Consider the following 19,736-nt stretch of genomic DNA (forward strand, 5'->3'; position numbering starts at 1 on the left):
ACATCAATATTTCAAAATATACACTGCCTGGCCAAAAAAAAGTCGCCACCAAGAAAAAGGTCACACAATCTAATATTTGGTTGCTTCTGCAATGTCACAAGATTTATTTAAATCCAGTGTTGCATTTATTTTTCACCAAGATCTTGCAGCATTGATGATGATTGAGTCTGACCACTGCACAAAGTCTTCTCCAGCACATCTCAAATATTCTCAATGAGGTTAAGGTCTGGACTCTGTGGTGAACAATCCACGTGTGAAAATGATGATCTCATGCTCCCTGAATCACTCTTTCACAATTCCAGCCCCATGAATCCTGACATTGTTATCTTGGAATATGGCCGCATCATCAGGGAAGAAAAAATCCATTAATGGAATAACCTGGTATATATTCAGTAAATTCAGATAGTCAGTTGACCTCTGACACTGAGATTAAAATACCAGATCTGTCCTCAAAGATAAATGTGGCTACTTAGAAGAATCTAAATCATAAAACATATTCTGGTTTGTTTAAAACATTTTTGTTACAGAATAATTCTGCATGTGTTCCTGTACAGCCTTAATATAGTCTTCAATATTAAATTTACAATGTAAAAGGTGGATGTATGTGGATGTCTGCTATATATATTTACATATATTTTATTTATTTGTTTTTTTTTACTCTTAATGGAGGGGTGTGTGCAAAATGTGTTGGGTTATTCACAGTGTTTTAATTTTGTGTCTATATGTACCTGTCCTTTGGAAAAAAGGACAAAACAATAAAAATATATTCACAAAAATAAATTACAATGTAAAAAATCATAAAAAGGCAGAAAACACACTAAATAAGAAAAAGACTGTAAATATTGTGTGTAATATGTATTGTAGTGGTGGATTAACATGGTTGTGAGTGAGCAGTTTAATCACAGCTCTAATGATACACTTGATCTGGGATATAAATAGCTGTGTAATGTGAATCTGAGAGGGAAATCTCGCGATAAGAGGCGGGATCGGGCTGCAGGGGGCAGCAGAGCTCTGTGTTGTGTCTGCAGGAGCTGCAGCTGAAGCTCTGACGGGGTTTGACGTCCTGCTGCTCACCATGTCTTCAGAGGGACACTTATCCTCCGTAGATTTTGAAATATTCGGCAATGTTCAGGGTAGGTGGTCTGTAGTTGAGCTGGGGGCTCAGCAGACCCCCAGACCCCGCCTCCATAAATAGACTGGGGGTGTTTATCTGCTGGGCAGAGAGAGAGAGGGAGCTCAGGGCCAGCACTGCTCTACTGCTTTTTGTGTGTGTGTGTGTGTGTGTGTGTGTGTGTGTGTGTGTGTGTGTGTGTGTGTGTGTGTGTGTGTGTGCTTGCTGGCCCGCCCACCTGCTAAATATTGAACAATTTCTGATGCATTACATCCTTAAAACCTTAAAACAACGTTTATTAACATTGCCTAATAGGGACCAGTTGAAATGTAAACCTAAGATTTAATCAACATTCATTTAAAGGTTTTGATTATTGGAGCTCTAAATCTTCTAATCACCGTCAGAAAGCCTGTGACTCTTTTAAATAAGTTTATTTTTTCTCATTAAATTTTTATTTTTTTATTTATTATTTATTTATTATTCATTTATTTTTTAATTGTGATTTTTATGATCTTAGTTCATTATTATTATTATTTTACCATTTATTATCACTCTTATAATTGTATTTCTGTATCATATATATATATATATATATATATATATATATATATATATATATATATATATATATATATATATATATATATATATATAAAATCTATATTAAATGTATTTATTTGAAATCAAATGATTTCAATCCCTTTTATACTGTAAATGCTTCACTGAATTCTAAATGATTGAAGACCAACACAGTACAGGCTATACAAATAGAATACATATTTATACATATACATATTTACTGAAAGTTTAATACAAACCATACATATAAAACCATAGCCTAGAATCAATGTACAACATACAATTTGTGTGCGCATTTTTAATATTTTTTTTTAACTGGAACATAGGTGCTCTAAACTCGCTAAAACGTATCCCCCAATTTGACTTACTACAGTTACTGCTTCCTTACTCCACATGGTTTTAAAGGTTTTTTTTTAAGTATCCTGCATAATATGCAGTTCTTATATGTAATGGATTAAAAAGTGTGCTGGAAGTTAGCATTGTTGATTGTTACTGTCTTATTAAATATAGTTTAAAAAACAAGATTAAAAAGCTAATTTTAACAGAAAGTAAAATGAAACTCTAAAAACATTTAAAACTATTGATTACTAGCTTTTACTATGGGCACGGCCCAGCAATGTTTCTCCAGTGATTCTATATCAACATAGCATTGTATGTAACAATGCCATTTATTTAAAATTTCTAGGATCCAAATTATAGTTAACTTTTACTGTTGCTCACTTAAATAAATGACAGAAAGGACATCCTCTTATAGAATATCACACAGTTATTACTCAGTGATTTCAGTTTAATTGCAAACCTATATTGCTTTGTGTTGTTAATGTCACCAGAGAAAATACTCTGATGAGGGAGCAGGTTGTTTGTTGGACGGGTCTGTAGTCACTAGTGTGTAAAGAGTGCCGAGTGATGAGCAGTGCTATAGAAACTGTATGCTTTATAACAGATGGATGAACTGAACATGACAGAAGATTAGTGGCTTTGCTATTACACCCATTAGGACTTGTTCATCCATGTTCAGGACTAGAGCCCCTGGAAGCACAGGCCAGGTAACACCACTGATGCCAGGCATGAGCTAGAGGGGTATATATCACCCCTCCCCCAGTGGAACTGTGTTCTCTAGAATGGTGGTGCTCTATTCAGTACTTTTGGAATTTGGAATTTTGGAAGGTGATCCTCCAATATCCTGACCTCACTAATGCTGAGTCTTGTCTGAATGCAATCAAATCCTCACAGCAATGCTCTAAAACCTTCACATTAGAGAAAGTTACTCCAACAACATGAAGATTAACATATTTTAATACTCATATTTTCAGATGAAACACCATTTGGACATATGTGAGAGATACAATGCCACCTCTGCCAGTTGTCATATATTCATAGAATATGTATGTATTTATATACAAATCTGGTTCCTCTTGTTGTGGAGTTTAATATTTTGATTTTGTTTGTTTGTTTCAGGTGTGTGCTTCAGAATGGTAAGTAATGTTCTAAAATCCTCAGTAAAGTTCTGTATAGTGCTGGAATTTTTTTTTAATTCTGTAAAAAAAATATGGCCGCAACTAATGATTATTTTATCGATTAGTTGATAGTGATTATTTGTGCTGTGCTGTTTATATCTGCCTCCTGTTTTAATGCATGTTTATCTTCACCTGTATAGGGTTAAACCCAAAACCTGAAAATCTCACCGTATAATGTCCGTTTTCCACCTTAACATAACACAACAAGTTCCCACAGCTAATGGATACAGTAAAGTATAAAACATTAATGTGAACCTTAATTTTGATTGTGTAACTTTTAGGACCCAGTTTTGTTGGAGGCTTTGAAGTTATTTCAAAGAGATCCTAAGATATGCAATATGTCTTTATTTAAGTTGTAAATATGAACTGAATGCAGATATTTGTATAAAATGGACCATGTTTTGATTACAAAAAATACTTTTTTGGATCAAAATGTTTGATATGAGTTATAGATTATGTTGACTAATCATTACACTTAACCCTTTAGACTTGTACTATGTTCCAGTGTTGGGAAAATTCTAAGAATATAAGAATGCTGGTTTTTTTTTTGTTATGGACACAAAACAGGACTGTAATATTTTTATATAAACTCTTTATACAATGAAATCCAAATAACTAAAATATGCAATTGATTTTTAATGTCCATTGCATTGTTAAGCATTTTTAATTTATATTTGATATTGATCTTATTATTTTACAAACCATCACTAAACAGTAAAATAAAAATTACCTCTTTCCGGTGCAGTGGGCGGGGCTAAGCTACTGTTCAATTGGCTGGTAAAGTTTTTTATTTGGTGTGTTCTGATGGAGACAGGCCTTAATTACTGTTATGTGCAACAAAATATATAAAAAAAGAAAATACGTGATGTCTGTTGTGTAAAAGATACAGGGTCTAAAAGGGTTAAAGGACAAAATACAGCAGTTTCTCTATCATGAAATGTCTTCACATGTTTTATTTGGTAAAACAGTGATTCTGTGATTTTAAGGTCTAAATGGTTCTTTGTCTTGTTACACTGTTCAGAACAGCCTGTTGTAGAAGACTCATTTACTTTTTAGTGTTTTTAGTGTTTTATATTGTTTTTTTTTCTTACACTAACATGACATAGGACAGGACTAATATCATCCCATGACTTTTGCCAGATTCCACAGCCCACTGACCTAACCATTGCTTTTATTAAAGAACCCTTAAAAACCCATAAAGAGTATACAATAATTCCTAATGATTAAATTGGATCTAATAGTAAAGTGTTCTGCAGTACACAGAGGATCAGGGGAAGAAGCTGGGGGTGAACGGCTGGGTGAAGAACACCAGACAGGGCACTGTGATCGGACAGGTGCAGGGGCCCCGGGACAAGGTTGATGAAATGTGAGTATAAACATTACTTACTGTTCATGTCAGTGTCACTGCAGTGCTGGGACTTATCCACCACCCAAATAAAAGCTGCTCTGTGGTGGTCTATCCTGTGGGGTCCTGACCATGGAAGAATGAACAGGGTGAAAGGAGGATAATGATGAAAAATGCAGAGAATAAAATTACAAGGTGGTTTTAATGAAGAGGCTGGTTGGTGTGTTACAAACATTCCTTTATTGTACAGCTCTGGAAAAAATCAAGAGACCACTTCTGAATCAGTTTCTCTGATTTTGCTATTTATAGGTAAATGTTTGAGTGAAATGAACATTGTTGTTTTTTTCTATGAACTACAGACAACATTTCTCCCAAATTCCAAATAAACATATTGTCATTTTAAAGCATTAATTTGGAAAAGGAAAAGGAAAACAAGTTCATATTCATACAGTTTTAAGAGTTCAGAAATCAATATTTGGTGGAATAACCCTGGTCTTTAATCAGAGTTTTCCTGCAGCTTGGCATGTTCTCCTCCACCAGTCTTACACACTGCTTTTGGATAACTTTATGCCACTCCTGGTGCAAAATTCAAGCAGTTCAGCTTGGTTTGATGTTTTGTGATCATCCATCTTCCTCTTGATTATTTCAGAGGAAACTCATCATTTTTAAGTGGTTTCTCTTTAAATGGTGCCCAATATTGACTTAAAAGTGTTTGAAAGGCAGTACTCCTTTTTAAACCAACAGAGGGAGCCAACAGCCAACTATTTGTGCATGGAACTCTCTAGAATACTTGTTGTTTTTTCTATAACCCTCTTTATTCATGGTGTAGCACTGTGGATTAACAAAAGTACACTCAGGAATCCTTTAGGAGAAGAAAAGCACACATGTGGACCACATTTTACTGGAGAGGGTTAGATTAAAGGAGAAGTTCAATGTAGGGATTCATGTAACCACTATTGAGCATTAATATACAACCAACATATATTATTTATAGATTTTTACCCTTCTATTTATACGTTATCACTGTTATTAATAGTACTATTCTATTACTTTCATCAGTTCCTTTCTCTATTAGTGTATCTGGTCCAGTTTCTGCTGTAGCTGTGCTGAAGTAAGCAGCAGCCCTGCTGCTTTTCACACGTACATCTAATCTGTTTTGACACAAGTAGGTTTAGCAGGAGATAATGAGAAATACTTATGATCCGTTGTCCTGCAGTGTCCTGCAGTATTCTGGTGTTCCTTGGCTTTAGGCTGAGGCCTGTGGGCGCCGCTGTGAAGCTGGAGTGGGTGACTGCTTCCGTCTGGGCTGTTTTGTTTGTGCTGAGTGCGTGTGTTAAAGTTAATGTGTGTGTGTGTTGTGTGTGGGTGTGTGGGTGTGTGTGTGTCCCACTATGCAGTCCCGGAGCAGGGCAGGGCCAGGAGAGATGATGTCATGAAGCCGGCCTGGGCCGGGGGGACTCACAGGGGCTGAGGGCGTATGACATCACAGCTCTCCACCAAAGCCCAAATGTGAACCAGACGAGAAAAGAGAGAGAGAGAGAGAGAGAGAGAGAGAGACCCACCCAGTTACAGATGGATGGGTCTGCCTCTCGCTCCAGCAGATTTCATCTCCTGTAGTGTGTGTGTGTGTGTGTTTGTGGGGGTGGGAGGGTATAAGAGGTTGTATATAATACACATAGATTTAGAATGGCTTATGTTACACACATTTATTTGTTTTTTATATGCAGGGGTTGGACAGTGAAACTGAAACACCTGGTTTTAGAGCACAATAATTTATTGTGGTGACGGACAGTTCTGGTGGAAACAGGAGAGTTGAGATGCACATTGAATTCTGCCGTGATTTGGGCAGCCGTGGTTTTATGTTTTTGAATACAATCTGGGTTAGCACCAAAACATTCCTTTCAGACAGCTTCCTCTTACAGCGTCCACAGTTAATCCTGTTGGATGTGGTTGGTCCTTCTTGGTGGTATGCTGACATTACCCTGGATATCGATGGATGATCATAAGCCATCAAACCAAACTGAACTGCTTAAATTTATGCACCAGAACCGACATACAGTTATCCAAAAGCATTGTGCAAGAGTGGTGGAGGAAAACATGCCAGGATGCATGAAAACTGTGAATGCAAACCAGGGTTATTTCACCAAATATTAATTTCTGAACTCTAAAAAAAACTTTATGAAAATAAACTTGTTTTCTTTGCATTATTTAAGGTCTGAAAGCTCATTTCCCGTCCGTTTCTCATTTTCTGCAAATAAATGCTCTAAATGACAATATTTTATATAATATTCGTTTGGAATTTGGGAGAAATGTTGTCCAGAGTTTATAGAATAAAAAAAACAATGTTCATTTTACTCAAACATATATCTATAAATAGCAAAATCAGAAACTGATTCAGAAACTAAAGTCGTCTCATTTTTTCCAGAGCTGTAAGTATTTGGTGTAACACTGTACCGTTGGGCACCATTCATATGACTACATGACACCACAAGCCTTACATACAGCTCCAGTCAAACATTTGGACATATCTTCTCATTCAATGTTCTACATTGTAGATTAGTATTGAAGACATGAAAACTAAAGGGACACATATGGACAAATTATGTAGTATTATTATGTGTATTGTTCAGCACCTCCAGGAACTCCTTCAAGACGCTGAGAAAACTATTCCAGGTGACTCTCCCTCATGAAGACACTGAGATTAAAATACCAAGAGTGTACAGATCTGTCCTTAAAAATAAATGTGCTACTTAGAAGAACCTAAAGTATAAAACATATTCCGGATTATTTAACACTTTTTGTTTACAGAATAATTCTGCAGGTGTTCCTGTATAGCTTTAATATAGTCTTCAATTCTAAATTTACAATGTAAAAAATCATAAAAAGAAAAAAAACACATCAAATTAGAAGAGGTGCATCCAAACTTTTTATTGGTACAGTATTTGCACAGTGATATGCCAGAAGTCATAGAACAGGACATGCATCGTGTCTCATGACTTTTGCCATGTCCTGAAGAATGTTGCACTGAGTTGTGGGATATGTGTGTGGGGTCGCCTGCATTGAATGTGGTTGTCATTTCTAACAGAATTACAGCACAAACACCTTCTGTGATGTATTCCAGATATACACGTGCCACTGTGGATTGAGCATAATGACCAAATTTGTTAACCAGCCTGGACAAAATCAAATGCATCGTATACTATGCTGGTCCAGAGCTGCTTAATCAACTGTTTTACCAGTGCAGAGTGTGTTTTGCTTGAATAACCTGCTTTTCAATCACCATGACATTGAAAAACCAGCTTATACCATCTGAAAACAGCTACCAGCAAAACATGTAGGTAGATTTTTCAGTAAAGAAGTGAACCCAAACTAATGTTATTTTCATGAAATTGAGCTGAACCTTTGCTTTAGGTTCAGCTCACCAGCTCCGCCCTCCACCCAGTTGTACACGCAGCCACCCAACCCAAATAACACACACACACACTGTGCATCTGAATGACTTCTACACACGCAGACGAGCTCACTGGAGTGTGTGTGAGTTCGCCTGGATACAGGGACAGACGGCTGGCTTATTGCGGGACCAGAAAGCTTTTCTTCATCGCCCTCTTCCTCCTCCTCCTCCCTCCTCTCCTTCGTTCCGGCTCATGTAGTGGAGATGCAAGAGAACAGAAATGTGTTTTCTCATTAAATATTTAAACAGACAGAGACGGCTGGATGGGAACCCTCCACCCCCCTCCCACCGATTCAATATTAGCTTCCTGTCCTGTTCCTTTCACCATCCATCGTTCCTCTGTTCTCTCGTTCCTTCTGCTTCTCACACTGTTGTTCTACATGCTCTCTCTGTGTCTTTCTCCACGTCTTTCTCTGCAAGCTTGTTGTTGATGAGCTCTTTATTTGGCACTGAGGTGTGTGTGTGTGTGTGTGTGTCTGTGAGACAGCTGTATGTTCTTTTGTGTGGGTGTGTGTCTGAGTCAGAGTCGGGGTCCCAGAGGCCCCTCATCTGACAACATGCTACACACCCATTTTGGAGGCCCAGGGGTGGGACTGTCCTAAATAGGTTTGGCCAAAAGTCAAACGTCCACATTTTTTCCTTTCTCTCAATGTAGAAACAGAGTTTGAGTGAAGACCAAGGGCGCTGTTGTACACCCTGCTTAAGGTGTGTTGTGATGCTCATTGCTATCTTACATCCCGTCAACAGTCTATTTTAATGCCTTGTGACTGTGCCGTCAAAATAACGTCAAAGTTTAGGAATAAATCTACACTGATGGGCGTGGTGGTCTGGAAGTGATGTGTGTTTAGGTAAATTTCTGGCTTGTTTCTATATATTTTGGCGGTGGAAAACACAGGTGCGCCACTGACTGATTTAAACTCTGACAACAGTCAGTCATCAGTGTCCATTCCTATAGGTGCTCCCAGAGCACGGGTTAAGATTTTTACCATTATCCACTCATCAAACAAATGGTTTAAAAAAAAAACTTGCACTAAGTTTGTGCAAGGAAGTGGAAATGTAGGCTTGCAATGGTATTCAGCAGCATGGAGATAGCTAAAATGAGTCCCAGCACCTCTAAAAATAAAAGCAAAATGTTGTTTTTTTTTTTTTTTTTTTTTTAAACAATTCGTATTTGATAAGCTGAAACATGTACAAAACTGTATATCGTTAATTTGTTTTTACATTTTTAAACACGTCATTCTAAGTCCCACCTCCTCACTACCATTATTGCTCTATACATATCTACAACTACGTCAATCATTGGCGTAGTCAAACTGCTGTCCATCACATCTGAGTGACCACAGTCTAAAATGCTTTTGCACAAATTTAAATACTGTAAACAACAAATCACTTTGAATTAAGTTTGGGTTGAGTTTGGGTGGTGATCATCCAGTATCCTGGCCTCTCAACTAATGCTCTTCTTGCTGAATCCAATCAAATCCTCACAGCAATGCTCCAAATTCTATTAGAGAGCAATTTTAGTAGAGCACTTTTTAAATTTTCTTTGATTTCAGAAGAAACAGCAATAAATGTGCAGGTGTCCCAATACATTTGTCCATATTTTTTATTTGAGGAAAGGGAAAATTCTATTAGCTAATTCAGTGTTTTAGTAATTGAGTGTGAATCTCACCAAGTCTAAGATGTTAATCTCGTGACAGACTGAACTTTCTACAGCAATAGTTTATTATCTGAGTGACAAGCCAAGGCTCCACTGCCTTCAGCTTCATTGTTCTAACCGCACAGAACGTCAACTGGCCGCCATCCACTAGTGTTTTCATCACGTGATCGACCCGAACCCGCTCTATCCACTGCGCTCCAGGACCAGTGGGAAGTCCACGCTGATTGCTAAGCCTTGTGGTTGATGGATAATCTCCCAGCTGGAGGAAATTCCTTCCTATCACTGCACTTCAATGTTATCAGACTTCCTCAACAGCGGGGCTAGGGCGAGACAGCTTTCCTTTAGAACACAATGAGCCCTACACACACTCACACACACACAGTATAAATAACGAGCAGTGGTGAGAGTGTGTGTGTGGGAGAGGAAGATAGTGTGTCCACTAGGAAGAGAGAAAGACTCATTCACAGTGTGAAAGTAGTGGAACAATCTTTTATAGTCGGTATTTGAAGTCATGAAGGTCATGAGAGGTTCAGCCAAGGGTGAGCAATGTAGACAAACAGTGTAGTATCGTGATTAGAGGTGGGCGATATGGTATATAATGATAGAAAATAATATTAAAATATATAGATATATTACTTTATTGTAGGATATTTTATTAGAACTGCAACACAAATACATTTTAAAGCAGTTTAAACATTCAGTAGAAACAAGAAATCTGTAAACCTGTTTGTAAATAACAGTAACTTACCAAAACTCTGCCACAACAAAGCTAAAGTACAGAATATTAAGCTCATGCATATAAACTGCAAACATTCAGTGTATGTCTATGTAGTAGACTGTGTAGACTGATAATAGCCAGGGCTGTCAACGTTAAATCGTTAACACACACAAATAATTTTAAATCAGTAAATCAGTAAAACTTGTGCGTTAATCACAGAATATTGTCGTGATTAATCTGATAATGTTTTTAACGACTGACTGAGTGATTTTTTTTTGTATTTATCCTTGTTTTTTGTAACATGTTTGTTTGTCTGTCTGTCTGTCTGTCTGTCTGTCAGAATGTGTCTGCAAAAGTTCATCCAATTCAATTTTAGGTACACTATATTGCCTTATTATCCAAATTACTGAACTCGATTCCTATCACTTTCATGGCCACAGATGTATAGGATCAAGCACCTAGTCATGCAGACTGCTTTTACAAACATTATTGAAAGAATAAGTCTCTCTCAGGAGCTCAGTGAACTCCAGCACTGTGGTACTATGACAGGATGCAGCTCCTGTGCAGCAACAAGTCCAGTTGTGAAATTTCACTACTCACTACTAAATATTCCACAGCCAACTGTCAGTGATATTATAACACAGTGCAAGCGACTGGGAACGACAGCGACTCTGTGCTCTGTCAGTGTAAAATAACAGAGCGGGGTCAGCGGATGCTGAGGAGCATATAGTGCACAGAGTTCACTAGTTTTCTGCAGAATCACTACATCATTACACACCTCCAAACTTCATGTAGCTTTAGATTAGATTAAGAACAGTAGAGAGAGTGTAGAGAACTCAATGGAATGGGTTTCCATTGGTGAACAGCTCTGTCCGAGCCTTACATCACTGAACACATTAATGCAGGTGAGCAGATATCTTTGGCAATAAAGTGTATATTCAAACATGCCACTTAAACCTTTACTGTGCAAAACAGAAGCTTCATTTTAACCATGTCCTTAATCAGTGTCCACTTTAATTGGCTAATTTTTTTTTAAAATAAATAGACACTTCATAGCTTGCTGTGCTAAAAATGTATTTTAAGTGTTTTGAGATATAATGGCAATATTGCACTGTGGTAAATGCTTAAATGCTTAAATCTTATTTTGGATTGTCTCCATGCCTCCTGTTCTCCGTTTTCACCTCTCGCTCTCTCGCTTCCGTCTGCTGTTCTTCTAACAGACGCAAATGAAATAACAAACCATCTCTGCGTGAACGAGAAGCTCCTGATATTTTCTTCTCTGAGGGTTGGGTTTCCTGTGCTGAGTGGGCCGCGCCCGATCTGTGATTAGTATCAATGATGTAACTCCTACAGCTCAGATGGAAAGCTGACCGCAGGGTTTGGGTCTGACATCTAGAGCAATTTTCAGATAACCCTGGACCTTTAGATGCACCACAGCTCTGCCTAATTCATCACACCCAGAGCAGTATACACACATTCTTTTCTGATTACTTCCTACTGAATACAAGCGATCTGCTGCACCATGGTCCGCTGATTTATTTACTGTAAGTGTAGTCCCTCTGTGGCCACAGTGTGTGCAGCCAGTGCAACACAACATGAACAGCGATCTCTGGATAGTCAGAATCATCCTGCACCAAATATTCAACAAGACGAAATACAAATTTTGCTATTTAATTTATGCAATGATTAAAAAAGTGACGAAAGTAAATCATTTTTAATTTAAAAATGTTTAATGTTTTTCACTTTTGGACTTTTTATTTTATTTCTGTGCATCCTGAATTAATGCATTTGTGGAAATTCAAGACCTGCTGGTAGCTGGTTTCAAACTTATGTTTGATGATCAAGGTGGGAAAAAAAATGCTAAAAACTGGTAAGCTAGTTGATTGATTGTTGCAAGGTACCAGTCAAAGGTTTGGACACACCTAAATTCAGTGGTTATCTGCATTGTATACTAATATAATACTAAGTCATAGAAACTATTAGAAAAACATACAAATCTTTTATTTTTTATTAACAAAAAAGTATTAAACAAACAAGAATATGTTTTATATTTTAGATTCTGTAAGTAAAGCTAGAGAAATATGAGCTATGGAGCAGCAGAAGGAACTGCTTTGTGTAGAAGGGTGGTTCTTCATCTAAATCTTGTGGGATGAGGTGGGCTGGTGGGCGGGCTCCAACATCCTAACCAATGCTCTTGTATGTCTGGCAGAAATACGGTAAAGTACAGTTACTACGGTTACTTCAACAAAGCAGTATAAACTCTTTTTTTAAACTCTTGTTTTCAGAAAATAAAACAATGATTGAGTAGGTGTCCCAATACTTTTGCCCAACTATAACTCCATTGACCAACTATTCATCCTGTGTTCTGGACCTGCCTTTATCTTGTCCCTGCTGGTAGCTGGTTTCAAACTTATGTTTGATGATCAAGGTGGGAAAAAAAATGCTAAAAACTGGTAAGCTAGTTGATTGATTATTGCAAGGTACCAGTCAAAGGTTTGGACACACCTAAATTCAGTGGTTATCTGCATTGTATACTTTGTATACTTTTTGTATACTTTTGTATACTTTTGCCCAACTATAACTCCATTGACCGACTATTCATCCTGTGTTCTTCTTCCCGATAGTGCCGTCAGCTGAGTAAATCAGAGGCAGCCATGCACAGGGCCTTACTGAACACACACACACACACACACACACACACACACACACACACACAGCTAATAAGAGCCTGGCTCTTTGGCCCACCATGCAGGAAAATGCATTTAGAGGTCCTCAGAGGAATAACTGCATGAGCAGTTCGGCCCGCCCATGACCACTCTGAGAGAGAGAGAGAGAGAGAGAGAGAGAGAGAGAATGGGTGGGAGAGAGAGAGAGAGAGAGAGAGAGAGAGAGAGAGAGAGAGAAATGCTGTCATGTGTAATCTGATTTCTGCGACTCCTGTGATGCGTTTACTGACTTAGCTGATGTTGTTTGCTTGGCCTTGTGCGTCTGCTTTGATAAATGTGGAGAATTACAGGCTTTGTACTTGTAAATGGAATACAGTAGAGAACAGTCTGAATGCTCATTTATCTCCATGCATTACACCATTACAGTGCCTACCCACTACTGTTAAAACCTAATTCATTTTTATCTACATTAATGGGCCATTTTATTAGAAACTTTTAACATATAAAGTGGCTTGCCTCTTGAACTTTTTACATTTTGTCACCTTTTAACCACAAACTTAAATGTATTTTATTGAGATTTTAAGTGATAGACCAACACAGAGTAGCACAGCATTCTGAATTGGAATGTAAATGATGCATGGTTTGGACACACCTGGATGGAGAGTGACTGTGAACAGTCAAGTCAAGTAGTTTTATTGTCAATACTGCATATGTACAGGACATACAGAGAATTGAAATTACGTTACTCTCCTTCCCAATTTTACAGCAAGTACAGATAATAGATATAATAAAAGAAAGAATGGGAGACACTATATGTACAATACAGCAGGGACACAAATAGACATACATGAGACAGAAAGAAGGTGCAGTAGTGGTAGGGCAGAAATAAGAAATAGAAATAAAAAGAAATAAGATATATAATAAAAAAGAGTGGGAGATACTAAATGTACAATACAACAGAACACAATAGACATACATAAGACGGAAGACAATAGTGCATTTTTGATGGTGATTGAGATGGAATGACAGTATAAATAGAACCCTTATAACAGTAGTGCAAATATGGTATATAGCTTAAGGCTGGTAAAGTGAATAAGTGCAGCTTTTTCATGTCCTCCCACAGAAGCTCAATGAGATTTAGGTCGTTAGGACTTTGACTGAGACATTCTAACACATGAATATTTCTTGATCTAAACCATTCCACTGTAGCTCTGGCTGTATGTTTAGGGTCATTGTCTTGCTGGAAGGTGAATCTTCACAATTATGTGCAGCTTTGTTTTGTTCTATGAATCAATAAAATGTGTTGTTATAAGGTGACAACATGTGAAAAGTTCAAGGGATATAAATACAAACACTACCTAGCCTGTCATTAATCTTGTGTCCATAAATACAGGCCCAAACGGCATCTTTTAAAATGCATCCAGATCTTCATTTGTTCTTCACCCATTTGTTCTTATATCTGGATAAGGCCTAACCTTATAAAAATCAGGACCCCACAGGATCACCACAGATCAGGTACTGTATTATTTGAATGGTGTGTCATATTCTCAGCACTCCAGTGACACTGATTGCCTTGGTGGTGGTTTGTGAGTGTGTGTTATCATGGTACGAGTTAAGTATGTGGCACAGCAGTGCTGCTGGAGTTTTTAAACACTGTCTGCTCTATTATATACACTCTTACCCAACTGCTCTACCTTGTAGATGTAAAGAAATAGTGCACAGTTGCACACATCTGCTAGTCCTTGCCCACAGGATACTGCCCACAGAATGCTGCACGCAGGATAGTGCGCACATGGCGCTGTTGGCTGTATATTTCTGGTTGGTGCACTATTTTCAGTCCAGCATTGACACTGAGGTGTTTAAAAATTAATTTACTTATACCACCACAACACACCACTGCCATGCCAGTGTCACTGCACTGCTACGAAAAGACCCGCCACCAAAAAATACCTGCTTTGTGGAGGTCCTGTGGGGTTCAATGCACATATGCAACTGTAGGTAATCTGCTTTTATGTTTTGTTTCTCTGTTTTTTTTTTTTGTTTGTTTTTTTAGGAAGCACTGGCTGAGACACGTGGGCAGTCCCAGCTCCCGTATTGACCGTGCTGAGTTCTCTAACGAGAGGGATATTTCTAAACTGGAGATACGAGGATTTGGCACTCGCTACTGAGCTCTTTAACCGTTCGTTCACAAAGTCATGAAGAATTTATCGTTCATCACCAGTGTGTTTACACTCCTTGATTCTGTGTGTTCAAAGCCAAACAAACCATATACATCCTATTACCAGCTGCATTTACCAGTTACTGCATTTATTCTTTATATTTATTATAATATTCATCCTCTTAAACACTTACCTTTATTGTAGCATGATTACATATCATTTTACACACACTCTGTTAATATTATTATTAATAATAAATGCACAATAAGGCAATATGTCAGGGATTGAAGGGGTTTTTAATGTAAGCAATATTCACTAATATGTATATTATATTGAATGTATCAGTATTACCTTATAAAAGAAGTGCTCCTTATTGTTGTATGAATTGAATAGAATTTGTGATGTTAAATCTGACAATATTTTTTTCTTTCATATTAAAGCCAACAAAACTCGCCAGTCATCTGTTTATAATTAAACCAGCGCCCAGATCCCACCCTGAAATAAACCTTTATACTGAATTTAACATTCACAGCTGATCTGCTTTCATTTTCACACACACACATACACACACACACACACACACACACACACACGTAAATAGCACAACTGGGTAAATCTGCACACAGCATGTGTTTTCCTAGGAGCTCTGTAGAATGATGTAAGGGGAGGTGAAGATGAAATAGGAGCGATGGGAGAGATAGGATTCTGCTGGTGTCTTCTTCCTCTGTGTATTATCCGATTACAGAACACAGAGGATTGTTTTCCAGTAAATCATGTGACCAAGGCTGATGCACATACAGACAGGAGGAGGAGGAGATTGTCTAGTCACAATGTGACAATGTGCGTTTCCTTTTATAATAATAATATGTATTATTATTAGTACTAGTATGGCATACCCCTTTTGACGAGTGATGCATCTTATATCATTTATTATTTTTTTAATACTACTAGTAGTAGTACTAGTAAAAGTAGTAGTAGCATCAGTAATAAAAGTCAACAATATTACTACTATTAATACTTTATATATAGTATTATAATAATATAACAATAATATAATATAATAATATAACAAGTTTCAAGCTGAACTGCTCGAATCTTTGCACAAGTGGCATAAATTTATCCAAAAGCAGTGTGTAAGACTGGTGGAGGAGAATATGAAAAAAAAAAAAAACTGTGATTAAAAACCAGGATTATTTCACCAAATATTGATTTCTGAACTCCTAAAACTTTAGGAATATGAACTTGTTTTCTTTGTATTATTTGAGGTCTGAAAGCTCTGCATCATTTTGTTATTCAGCCATTTCTTATTTTCTGCAAATAAATGCTCTAAATGGCAATATTTTTATTTGGAATTTGGGAGAAATGTTGTCTGTAGTTTATAGAATAAAACAACAATGTTCATTTTACTCAAACATATACCTATAAATAGCAAAATCAGAGAAACTGATTCAGAAACTGTAGCGGTCTCTTGATTTTCTCCAGATCTGTATAAATGTATAATGCACTTTATAGACCCAGTATATACATTTCTTTTTTCCTTTTTGTTTATTTATTTATTTATTTATTTATTTTTTCCATTTTTCATAATTTGTTTTTATTATTTTCGTAAAAATTCATAATTTTATTAGTACTAGTTACAGTTATAGTAGCAGCAGTAGTAGTAGACTTAACAATTGCTAATAACGATATAATTATGTTTTCTAATAATACAACAATAATGATAGTAGTTAGTAGTAATATTGCTGTTGTTATTATTGTTATTATTAGTACATAAAATATGATCAACTAAATGTTATTTTTTCCATTTATATATTATGTACCTTTTAATATTTATATTGTTAGAATTAGTAGTAGACAAACAATTGCTAATAATGGTAACAACAACAAAGCTATAGTAATAATAATAATATAGCTATTATTATTATAATTACTATATATTTTATTCGATTTTCATTTTTGTCACAAAAAGTGTGCAAAAATGTACCCAAAGCTTTGCAAGAATAAAATATTACAGTTCAAATTAAATAACAGAACAAAATATGGAACAGACAAAGAGACTAGACTGATCTTTAGTATCCGGACTCTCCTCCTTCAGTAGATTCTCACTTTATCTGAAATCAGCCAATCACAGCCCTCCTTGCTCTGTAATCATGGTGGCTCTGCCCCGCCCCTGTGGGTTTTTTAAGGATGCAATAGAGAAACTGACAGTGTGTTTAGTTGTACAGTTCATATTAACTCTATTAGATTTAGTGTTATTTACATCTGATGCACTCAGCACTGTTTACACACACATACACCACCTCATCTGAGTCCCGCCCACAGAGCCACCCTCGCCCTGCACCCACTGTAACCACAGCAACAGACGCAGACGATCTCCTCAGGGCCTTTTTTTTCTCCCAGCATGCCCGGCTGCTGCAAATCTGTGTGCCCGCTGGCAGGGTGGCCGCAATCCTCTTAGCTGACAGTGGTGAGATTAGATCACAGGCTTACAGCAGCCGGAGCTGCTCGATTCAGCTGATCCAGGACCTGCCGCTACTATCAAAACTCCAGTTCAACCCACTCAAGCACAAACTAAACCAGCCTGTTCTGGGATCAGTTCTACAGTGAAAACCTGTTGAGGGCAGTGGACTGTGCTGGAGGCCGGATGTGATATAAAACAGTAAAGCCCGGGACCCCCGCTGGAATGTGCTTTGCTCTTTGTGTTCAGGCTCTTTATCTGTTGTCTGAACCCACTGTGTCATCACCGGGTCTATTAGCAGACCACTGGACTTAACATTCGGTTTGGTTGCTTTGATATGTCATATACCAGCGTTTCTCAAACTACTTAGATGCATAAATCACACTAAAGATCACACTAAAACTTAATTACTCATCATTTTATAGGAACACATGTTCTCCAGAGTATTCACACTCATAAGTACAGATATTTTGAATGATCAACTTTTTATGCAATAAGCTTTTATAAGTATAAGTTTATTATGCAATAATGTGCACTACCCTATCCCCAAAATACATTTGCACTAGGTTCTTCAGGTTTCAGCGGCATAAATGCCCTTTAAAAAATGAATGTGTTTTTGGGCTCCGAGTGGTCCAGCGGGCTAAGCGCTGCCACTATGATCAAGAGATCGCCAGTTCGAATCCTGTTCATGTAGCTTGCCATCAGCTACCGGAGCCCCGAGCCCCTTGCTCTCTGGGTAGATGGTGCTCTTTCCCCACATCACTCAGCACAAGGCGTCTGTGAGCTGATGTATAAGAACTGAGTCACTGCGCTTTCCTCCGAGTGCACTGTGATGCTACTCGGCAATGCTGCGGTGGGGGGGTCGTTTGGGCACAGTTCTTCTTCAGTAGTACAAAGGGGGGTTGGGGGGTGCGCAGTTCCTCAGTGGTTTACCGGGGGGCTTGATGGGGGGGACATACGTCCTCTATGTTCTTGCTGGAGTGTGGAGAGGGGGTGGGACGTGTGCACATATACCAATAGGGAATCGCTCTGGAAGGAGAGATTTATCTGGATAGGGGTTTTATTGAATAATGAGAAGCCAGAATGAAAAGCTGAAATGAGATATTGAGAAAATAAATGAGAAATTTAAGAAGTACAAGTAAAAAAGTTGTCTTAAGAATAATTAATCCAGTAAAGTATAGATAACCAACATTTCTACTTAAATAAGTTACTTGACCTCACTGGTTAATCATTATTTTGAACAATAAATATTAATTCCTACAGAACTGTAGGAAAGATGAAAAAATATATAACTGATTTAGCACTAAACACTGTGTATATATAACAAATGTATTGTTATAGAAAGTATACTTGAAACATTTATAGATTTTAGTCCTTGAGGCAAAATCTTGGTAAAACATCTAGAGATGCTTCTTGTACCACCAGTGGTGCTCATACCACAGTATCGCCCACCCCTACTCAACATCAGTGTTTCGTCATTCTCACTGAATCCTGGTTAGGATAAAACTGTAGTTCACAGTTGGTATGTTTGTAGCACTTCCAGAAGACATGCAGTGCTGTTTTTGTTTTGTTTTTTTGGACAAAAGTGGTCCCACCCACCAAAAATCTGAAGTGATTTATTGACTCCTCAGGCAGTTCCGAATGTTGGGAAAACTTTTTTGGCATAGTAAAATTAGACTAGTATTTTAATCATGCTTTTGTTTAAAAAACAGCACAAATGTATTGAATAAAGAGGAGCTGAACTACAGATTACAGTTTTTACTTAATTCCCAGAAATCATTAGTATTTCTCTGAAGACCCAAAAAGCCCTAAAATTCCCCACTGCTGTCCAGTCAGATGAGATCAGGGTCTTCCACAAAACCCCACCTCTCTTTCTCCAAGTCTCTTTTCATTACTGTGTGTAAAGTTGTCCTGCTTCGTCTAATCCCAACAAAGAAAACCCAGCCAGCACATTTTCCTCTTCTCTAACCCAGGCATTCCCCCTCACCTCGCACCGCTGTGCTTTCTGTTCTGTAACCTGTTGATTAGTTGAAAATGTGCGTGTCTAAACGGTGGTGTCTTCTTTTTTTTTATTT

At 37.6% G+C, this 19,736-nt stretch overlaps 1 protein-coding gene and 1 long non-coding RNA gene across 5 annotated transcripts in view; one reads left to right on the forward strand and one right to left on the reverse strand.

Annotated features, from left to right (window-relative positions):
* Positions 1 to 15,726, forward strand: part of acyp2 (acylphosphatase 2, muscle type) — an 86,511-nt gene extending 70,785 nt beyond the window's left edge. For 3 of the 4 annotated variants that reach the window (XM_022669961.2, XM_022669962.2, XM_049465448.1), the window contains 3 exons: positions 3,149 to 3,165; positions 4,464 to 4,573; positions 15,098 to 15,726. In XM_022669961.2, coding sequence (XP_022525682.1) covers positions 3,149 to 3,165; positions 4,464 to 4,573; positions 15,098 to 15,212 — 242 coding nt within the window. In that variant the 3' untranslated portion in view covers positions 15,213 to 15,726. Of the gene's footprint in view, positions 1 to 1,051; positions 1,134 to 3,148; positions 3,166 to 4,463; positions 4,574 to 15,097 lie in introns of those variants that run through there. The other variant, XM_007231772.4, reaches the window with a different exon arrangement.
* Positions 1,121 to 5,923, reverse strand: LOC125782195 (uncharacterized). Its single transcript, XR_007424786.1, has 3 exons — positions 5,748 to 5,923; positions 4,595 to 4,678; positions 1,121 to 1,210 (listed from the first exon to the last, which is right to left on the reverse strand). It is a non-coding gene; the product is annotated as an uncharacterized LOC125782195 (long non-coding RNA).
* Positions 15,727 to 19,736: the final 4,010 nt, after the last annotated feature.

This window comes from Astyanax mexicanus, chromosome 16 (assembly GCF_023375975.1).
Source record: "Astyanax mexicanus isolate ESR-SI-001 chromosome 16, AstMex3_surface, whole genome shotgun sequence".
NCBI classification, from domain to species: domain Eukaryota; kingdom Metazoa; phylum Chordata; class Actinopteri; order Characiformes; family Acestrorhamphidae; genus Astyanax; species Astyanax mexicanus.